Source organism: Panthera uncia, chromosome E3, assembly GCF_023721935.1.
Source record: "Panthera uncia isolate 11264 chromosome E3, Puncia_PCG_1.0, whole genome shotgun sequence".
In the NCBI taxonomy this organism is placed as follows: Eukaryota; Metazoa; Chordata; class Mammalia; order Carnivora; family Felidae; genus Panthera; species Panthera uncia.
Window position 1 is genome coordinate 13,809,888 of NC_064815.1, and position 9,221 is coordinate 13,819,108.

The 9,221-nt window shown below is 45.3% G+C and overlaps 1 protein-coding gene across 9 annotated transcripts in view; it reads left to right on the plus strand.

Annotated features, from left to right (window-relative positions):
* Positions 1–1,148: 1,148 nt before the first annotated feature.
* TNRC6A (trinucleotide repeat containing adaptor 6A) overlaps positions 1,149–9,221 on the plus strand; it is a 98,512-nt gene continuing 90,439 nt past the window's right edge. For 7 of the 9 annotated variants that reach the window (XR_007459514.1, XM_049638450.1, XM_049638442.1 and 4 more), the window contains exons 1-2: positions 1,149–1,575; positions 1,980–2,027. Coding sequence is in view for 8 of the 9 variants with exons in the window: in XM_049638450.1 (XP_049494407.1) it covers positions 1,571–1,575; positions 1,980–2,027 (53 nt within the window). In the remaining variant the exon portion in view is untranslated. Of the gene's footprint in view, positions 1,576–1,979; positions 2,028–7,052; positions 7,174–9,221 lie in introns of all 9 variants that reach the window. The other 2 variants (XM_049638444.1, XM_049638445.1) reach the window with 2 other exon arrangements.

The following is a 9,221-nucleotide window of genomic DNA, read 5'->3' on the forward strand; positions in this document are numbered from 1 at the left end:
AGGGAGGTTTGGTTTCTTTTTAATGGGAGAGATTGGGGCATGTTTTAAAGGCAGTGCGAAGAAAGACCTAGTTTAGAAAGAGGGAAACGGGATGCTCCTTAGAGTGAGGTTTCTGCGAAGGAGTGGATTTTAAGCACAGAGAGGAGGAATCGTTTTTGATTAGGGGGAAGAAAAGCGCTTTGAGGGGATGGAAAGAAAATACACATACACACACGAACACATACATGTATTTTTTTTTTCAACATTTTTTTATTTATTTTTGGGACAGAGAGAGACAGAGCATGAACGGGGGAGGGGCAGAGAGAGGGAGACACAGAATCGGAAACAGGCTCCAGGCTCCGAGCCATCAGCCCAGAGCCTGACGCGGGGCTCGAACTCACGGACCGCGAGATCGTGACCTGGCTGAAGTCGGACGCTTAACCGACTGCGCCACCCAGGCGCCCCATACATGTATTTTATTGTATCTACGTGTAGGTACTTTGCTGTATCTACCTGTAGGTAAGCAGCAATCTCCCATCGACACTTGGGTATATATTTTCACTTTACTGCACGAATGGAGCGTATTGTATTTACATGCTTCCTGCGGTGTGAGTGAGTTTGGAACCCGCTTCTTCACTAATTCTATTGTAACCACTTTCCCCTCGCCGTCGTCCTTCCTCCCCATCATTTTTGCAATAGCTCAGTTTTTAAAGCCACCTTAGAGTGTTGGACATTTTGGCCGTTCACGGTTTTTCACCATCGTCCATGCCTGCACTTAACATCTTGACGGTGAAAATATTTGTAGATATCCAGGATTATTTTCGGAACAGAAATCCGTGCCCGTGGAATTGCTGAGTCAAACGGTCTGCAAAACTCGGTGGATAAAAATCGCTTTTAAACCTCCTAGCCCACCTCAGGTATGCATTCTTTACCTGAGGAGGAAGCAGAGGAGCACAGAGGTTAAATTACTGGCCCAAGGTCAAAAATAATTACAAGTGGCGGATTTCAAAAGCCGCGCGGGGTCATCTTGCTGCGGCAGGGGTAGAATTTGCGATTTAGGATTTTTTTTTTTTTTTTTTTTTTTTTGGTGTGTTTCGGTGGGGGAGGGGCCGGGCGGCAGGGAAGGAAACTTGTGTCGCAGCAAAGAAGGAGGAGGAGGAGGGGCGGGACTCCAGTCGGATCGCAGCCGGCAGCGGCGAAAGAGGCTGGGCCCGGGGCTCGGCGGGCTCCCCAGCCTCTGTGCGGGGCGCCTAGGAGGCAGTGAACTCCCTCAGGGAGGTCCGGGCCGCGGGCCGCGGGCCGCGAGCCGCGCCCGGGCGGTTGCCAAGGGCCCGTCCCGTCAGCGGGGTTAGTTGCTAGGACCTCCATCTTGAGGCCGGCGGCCGCGGCGCCCCCGGAAGGGGTTGCCGAGCGGGGCATTCACTTCCGGTCTGGGGCCTGCGGCGGCGGCGGTGGCGGCGGCGGCGGCAGCGGGTCGGTGTAGAAAATGGCGCTGGTGCAGCGGCTCGGGCCTCTCCCCGCGGCGCTGCGGAGGGCTTGAGGCTCGCGAGCCTCACTCGCCGCGCCCCACTTGCTCGTGCACTTTACACACATGAGGTGAGCAGGGCGGGGGCCTCCCTTCGGGCGGGAGGAGCCTGGGGCGCTGCCGCAGGGCCCGCGACCGCGGGCGGCGGCGGCGGCGGGCGTCCCCGAGACCTCGGGCCTCGACGGGGGGGGGGGGGGCGCGAGGGCGCCGCTGCGGAGGCCGGGCGGGAGGCCCGAGGGGCCGCGCCACGCAGCTGGGGCCGGGCCGGGGGCTGCGGCTCGCCCGCGCAGCCCGCCCGCAGTCCGGGCTGCAGCCCCGCAGCTTTGTGAGCACCCCCGGGCTCCCCTCCCCTCCCCCATCCGCCCCGGCGCGAGCCTCTGCCGCAGCAGCTCCGTTTTCACGCGCATCTCTCTCTCCCTCTCTCTCTCTCTCTTCCCCCCCTCTTCCCCCCTCCCCCTTTTCTTTTCTCTTGCAGAGAATTGGAAGCTAAAGCTACCAAAGACGTAGAAAGGAATCTTAGCAGGTAAGATGGGCGAGCTTCCGTCTGTCGCCCCATTAATCGTGTATTTGCACTCTGGTTCGCCCTTTCTGGGTTTAGAAGTTCCCCCGTGTCATTTTCTTTCGCACGCAGGGAATAGGCAGACGGGAGAAGAGGCCGGAGGGAATACTGGATGGAGGGATTGCGGGGAGATGCGTAATTACGCGTGTGTTCTTTTCTTTGGGAGAGAAAAAAAAACAGCGAAAAGCAATTCTTGTAAACTTAGTTAAAGCATTCTCACCCTTTTAGAATTTAATTAGGGGACTTGTGCATTAATTACTATTGTAAATGGTTGCAGGCATTGTGTGACTCATGATTGAGGCGGCCCTTATGGCGGGCTGTCAAACTGTTTTGGCTTCCCCGTTATTACTTTGTAACTCAAATTGTTGCCTTTATAAGAAGATACTATGTTCGCATTTTTTTTTTTCGTCCAACACATTGTAGTCAGGCGGATTCTGTTGCACTGGAAACAGTTTTGCCCTTGAACTTGAACAAGCATAAACTGCGTTTTGTTTTCTTTTGAAACTAGGTTTGTGTCTGTGTTCGGTGTGTGCTCTTTTTATCAGCTGGTGGAATAATTAAAAATTTGTTCCCAATGCGTGGTTATCATTTCTATTGGGCCTGAGTGCTGTTGCACTGGTAACTTAAATCATCACCACAAGGGGATTTTTTGTTTTTTTAAACGTTGCCTTTATGGAAATGTTTAGCTTTATTGAGCCATAATCGCTTAAAGCATCAGAGCATTGCACTGTATTTAACTCCTTTTCACATCCATTTCCTCAGTCTTTTTTTTTTTTTTATTTGCCATTTTCTTTTGAATCCTATTGAGAGACTCAGAGAAACTTCTAGATTAACCTTATCAGTGAGCACCTTTCTTTTTCACTTGGCCAGAGTAAAGTAAAATTTCTCCTGTCTCAGGTCTTAATGGAGTTTGTCCTTGACAACTGTAAGTTTTAGGTTTACGTTATGGTGAGGTTAATAACACGGAATTCAAATCATGTGAATATTTTTCACCACGTAAACTCGTTCCAAATTGCTGGTCTTTTGAGTTTTGTAGATAATTAGTCTGTTAAGGTGATCATTAAAAAATCTTTTCAGTTGGTGAGGGTGGGCGTCATTGGCTTACTAAATAAGAGATCTTCTGTTATAATTATGGGGACTGGTTAAAGGAAATTAAGCCTGACATCTCTGACTAAATATCTGTCCTTCGGACATTTAATAAGTTTTGTTGTCAAAACCTTTAAAAAAAAATGTTAAGATATGAAACCGTGAAAGAAAACAGGTTGAATTTTCAGCAGCAGAAGGGAGATTGGAGTCTCTTTCTCCTTCCTTTTTTGCTTTGTCCGGTAACTCTATCAGTATAATTTCTATGGAGGTTTTCTGGGGCTTAATTAAAAATTGCCTCTACTGTGGGTGTGATTTTCATACGCTATTCTAGTTGGATAGAACTTAGAGTCTCTGTATGAGCTATGTATCAGAGTTTGAATCCCGGCTCTGCCACTTGCAATATGACCTTGACTCTTGGCAAGTCACTTAGCCTCTCTGTGTAATCTATAAAACAAGGGGTTCGGGCCAGCCAGTTGCTAAGGTGTGTTAGGCCCCTTGGGTTGTATAGAAAGGAGTCCAATGTGACACTTGGCAACAGAGAACTTGTTCAATCCGGTAGGAAGACTGTAATATGTGCACAAGTAACTAATACAAGACAGATGATGTAGAGGTCAGGCCACCATCTCCTGCCATACTTGAAGATGGGAAAGGAAGGACGAGTATCAAGGAGGTTACAAGGCAGCGTGTACTAAGGACCGTGAGGGGGTAGTGTTGCTTAAAGGTTAAAAGTGTTCCGAGGGGGGAGAGGTGCGATTAGGCGGGCAAATGCTTTCTGTCAACTCCATCTCTGTGCTTCCTTTTTCCCATATAAGGAGAGTGTGTCTGTCTGGAGGCATTTGTGCTCTCCCTAGGAAATCCAGGCATTATCCTGTATTCCTTTAGCAAACATGTCTTCAGCATCTTCTGTGTTCCAAACGCAAGGCTAGGCACCTGGGAGGAGAAGAGAAAGAAGTAGCTTAATGTACTGAATGCGTACTCTGCCTGGCACACTCTTCTCAAGACTTTACGTGGACTCCTCTCATCCCTGGGTCACTGTGTGAGGTGGGTGCCAGTGGTCCTGTTTTACAGGAATATTCCTGCTCTGAGACAAAGGAGGCCACACCACTTAGTAATTGAAGAGCTGTCAGGCTTTAGATCATGTCGTATCATCTGTTACTAGAGACATGGTTCTTTGCCTTGAAAAATTCAAAAATCTCTCTGAGGAGGCAGAGACACAGGTACATATAATACTTCCAGACCAGAGCTTCTTAGTCTGGGCTCTGTTGATGTTTTGGACCAGATAGTTTATTATTGTGAGGTCTGCCCTGTGCATTGTGGGGTGTTCAGCAGCAATCTGCCTGTAGTACCCCCATCCAGGCGTGACATTCAGAAACGTCTTCGTTGCTAAATGTTCTCTGGGGGGCAAAATCACCCCCACAGCTGAGAACCACTATTCTAGATCTTCATGTTCCCCAAAGATAACCAAACATGCAAATTTTTAATGTTAAGTTAATTTTAACGTGTTTTAGTACTGTGGAAGTCCAAATGTTACTGTGTGTACCCCTGTTTTGAACCCTCCAGTCTCTGAATGTCAACGTCGTATTGCCGTTCTTCGTTCCCTCTGCCAAGTGGTAGATCCTCAAGACAGCGTGCCAGGTAGCGAGCGAGAGTTAGAATCAGCACAAGACAGAAATTTCGTTTACTTACCCGGAGTAAACTATAGTCCTTTCACAGTTGGCCATTAAAATGGTCCCTTTCTGTGGCACCTGGGTGGCTCATTCGGTTAAATGCCCAGCTTCAGCTTAGGTCATGAGCTCATGGTTCGTGGGTTTGAGCCCTGCGTCGGGCTGTGCCGACGGCTCGGAGCCTGAAGCCTGCTTTGGATTCTGTGTCTCCCTCTCTCTCTGCCCCTCCCCTGCTCACGCTCTGTCTCTCAAAACTAAATAAACATTAAAAGAATTTTAAATTGTCACTTTATGTCAGTATCATGGGCATTGAAAAGAGGAAACTGTAACATCTAGATGGGGGTGGTCACATTGGAACAGAACTTTAAAGGATAGAATCACTTTTGAAAGGCAGAGAAAAGGGCAGTGTGAGAACAACAGAACTGAAGGCACAAAATCCAGGAAGTACAGGGAATTTTGAAATAACAGTGGGTAGTTTGGTTGGATTGGCATACAAGAGCAGGGACGGATGCAGTATTAGGTTGAGGACTTTGGGCATAGATCTTTCAGTAGTGTGGAGCTATCATACGCTCTTGGGGAGGGTAGTGTGATACGCTAGAATAATGGTAATTTGTGATGTGGGCTGGAGGTGTGGGAGGCCCGGATTACAGCGGTGGTAGAAAAGGCGTGAGAGTGGGAGATACTGAGGAAGCGCAGTCTGGGATTTGGCAAGTAACTAACCTGGGTTTAGTTGTGAGAGGGGCCTAGACATACCGGGGTCTCCGTGTTGGATGAATGGGAGATTGACTCAGCCTCTGAACAGAATAGAGGTCAGAACAGAAATAGGAATTTGGTGAGAGAAGATAGTAACTTACATTTTTGAGTTATAAAAAAAAATTTTCGAATGCAACTGATCTAATTTTAAAAAATCTTTTGCAGGCCATAGCCATAGAATCATTGGGTATTTAGCGCTAGACCATGACATCAGAGAGACCAGCCAGTATTCTGAGCCCTTCTTTTTTTTTTTTTTTTTTTAAATGTTTATTTATTTATTTTGTGGGAGAGGGGCAGGGAGAGAGGGAGACACAAAATCTCAAGCAGGTTCTGTGGAAACAGCATAGAGCCCTACATGGGGCTCGAACCCACAAACCGTAAGATCATGACCTGAGCCGAAATCACGAGTCAAACACTTAACCGACTAAGCCACCCAGGTGCCGCATGACCCCTGTTTTACAGATGAGAAAGCTATGGTTGAGACAGATCTAGTAACGCAGTCAAGGTTGTATTCTCTCAAGTGACAGATCTGGAATTCCAACAGGCCTCTCAGTTCTAACGAGTTCTTGCAGCTGAGCAATATTTTATTTTATATTGCACAGTAAAAAAATGATAACTTTGGTTTCTCCTTTCGGGAAATGTAAAAACAATTATCTCAATGTATTTTGTGCTCATTCTAGTTAATTTGTTATAATGTAGGGTATATCATCTAAAGTAAAAGTTACATGTTTCATGTTAGCTGATTTCCCCCCCCCCAAACCAGCTATTGAATGCCATCATTTAAGAAAATTTGTTAAAGATGCTGCGATGCCATATAAAATAGCATCTAAACTGGGACATTGTTGTCCGAGGCACTTTTGCCTGGGACAGGTGCTCCATAAAAAAAGACTAGGGACGGCAGGAATGAACCAGGATAGCAGGTCTCCCTAGATGAGGTGGACCCTTCTCTTGTAATTCATCAGCCTTTAGCTGCAAAAAAAAAAAAAAAAAAAAAAGCCTTCTGATTTTTGTTACGCTTTTCTGTTGCCTTCCTGTGATATGGTTTGGAGGCCAGCAAATTCATAATGGTAGGTTTCTTTCTAGTTTAATTTGGCAGCTATGCGGTAAATCAATTGATAGAATAAATGAATCAAACCGTAAGCTTAGTTTAAAAATGCGTAACAACCCTCTGTGGAAAATTTAAATATGAACGTCATTAAAAAGTCTGAGTACTACTCTGTAACCTCTTGTGCTTTTGGCATCTGAAGTAAGTCTGCAAGTAATAATTAAAATCCCTTACAGTTCTCTTTTCTGACTTCAAAAGTACTGCCCATGATTGGAGAGGCTAAAATAGAATGTGCTGTATGTATTCTCTTCAGGCTGTCTTTTGATAGGTCTCTCGCTCAAAGTCGAGAAGATGACCTCCCATTTAAAATTTTTAAAAGGTAATTCTAATCTTCAGCAAAATAGCAAGAATAGTGCAGTGAACACCTGTATCTCTTCCTAGGTTTACCCATTATTAATCTTTCGCCATAGTGTTTTATCATGCCAGTTCACGCCTAAGTAAGACAATGTGTACCTCCTAAGAACCAGGGCATTCTGCATAACCATCGCATTGTCATGCACGGGTAAGTTTAACTTTGTTGCAATGCCATTCCGTCCATATTCACATTTTCCCAGTCATCCCACTAAGGTCTTTTTTTTTTGTTTAACGCTTATTTATCTTTGAGAGAGAGCGAGAAAGAGACGAGAGAGCACGCATACGAGCACGCACCAGCGGGGGAGGGTTATAGAGAGAGAGGGAGACACAGAATCCGAGGCAGGCTCCAGACTCTGAGCTGTCAGCACAGGGCCCGACGTGGGGCTTGAACTCACAAACCGTGACATGACCTGAGCTAAAATCAGACACTCAACTGACTTAGCCCCCCAGGAGCCCCAGTAATGTCTTTATAAATATGTTGGTTTCCCTCTCTAAATTCCTTAATCCAGGGTTGCTTTTAGTTGTCTGTAATTTCCTTATGTCAGGAGCACTTCTTTATCCTCTCCTTCCCCTTTTTTGCAGGCTTCAGTTTGGATTTTTCTGATGGTTCCTGTAAGATTAGATTCAGTTAAACCTTTTTGGCAGGAATAGTACATAGGTGATGTGTTGTCACTAGGTCACATCAGGCTCCTTCCCCCACTGTTTTTCAACAGATTAACTGAAAGTTGACCCTGTACTTTTACCTTTATGTTAACTCAGTGTTTCTTTTCGTTTTCGGATATGCTGACAATTAGTTTAAACTGAGATACCATTTTAAATAGTTGAGGTTACGATAATTACAGGTCTTCATGCTTAAACTGATCGCTTGTAACGATTGTAGCTTTCTTGAAGGGTCATTCTGAAGGTAGCTCCCTAACTGTTAGACATAAAAGTTGCTTGTTTTCAACTATGACCGGTGATAACCTTGGTAAGAAAATGAAACATAGGGCCTGGGCTCGTGATCTGCTTCCTGAAAAAGGATGCCACCAGAACCGAGATTCTCATCCTGGATTCCACACAGGGATACAGATGGCATGAGGTAGTTTGAAAAATTGAATGTGTGCTTTAAAAAAAAATGGACCTTAGCATTTGTCAGATTTCAAAAGGTCATGGCTCCCCAAAGAGTAAGAGACAGTGTGTTACAGGGAGGGTATCAGGGAGCTGAATAGTCTCAACAAAAAGGGAGATTTTAAGATTCAAAGAGAGAAAGTAACATTTGACAGAGGCCTAGTTTCTCTCTTCAAAAAAAAAAAAAAAAAACCCCACAAAAAACCATGGAAGTAAATATAGTTTAAATGTCTTATGAAGGTGGTCTTATTTTAAAAACGATTTGCATACTCTGGGTGTGTGAGTTGGCTCTGAAGCAGAAATCCTAGCCTTTCTACTCTTGTAACTAGGGGAGAGCATTTTGAATTTGCAGTAGTATGTTGTGTGGCAATGACTCAGCTGACTTCCCGTCTCCGATGGAGCCCTCACAACAGATTGAAACCTGGTTAAGGAATTTTATACTTGGAACCTTACAAGATATTTTCCGCAAACAGCAATTGATTGGATTGGTATAGTAACCAACAAGATTCAACCAAGTCACTTATTTTGCTGTTCTTACTAGTGGTTTTGAGTCAGCTAGCATTTACTGAGCAGCTTGACGCACTGATCGTTGAATATTTTTATAATTTTGACATCTGTGTTTTGTTGACTTTGGTCTTTTCTTATTCTTTGAAGTGTCCCTGCGAAACACAAGGCATTAACGCTGTGTGGTGCTTAAATATGCACCAATCTTAAATGTGATTTTAAGCATGACTCCACTGCTTGATAATTGTCAGAGAAACATGTTTTGCTTAGTATTTCTACTTGTGAAGCTCCAAGTGATGTGAGGTGTATGTGTGCGTGAGACTTTTCCCACATGAAGATAGCAAGGGGCATAGAGAGCATCCTCTCTGCTGCTTCAAGTTAATCGTCCTCAAGCGACAGTTCTGAGCGTGTCCCTCACTATTTAGAAACCTTTCCTGGCTCCCCAGTGACTCTGGAATTTAAGCATACGCTCTTGTCTATGCTCAGCTTATCTCTGTCTTTAGTGTTATCCAATCTATTCTTGCCCTATCCTCAGCTTTTACTGCAAACGTTTCTGTTAGTTTCTCCCTCCATTTTTTAAATAGC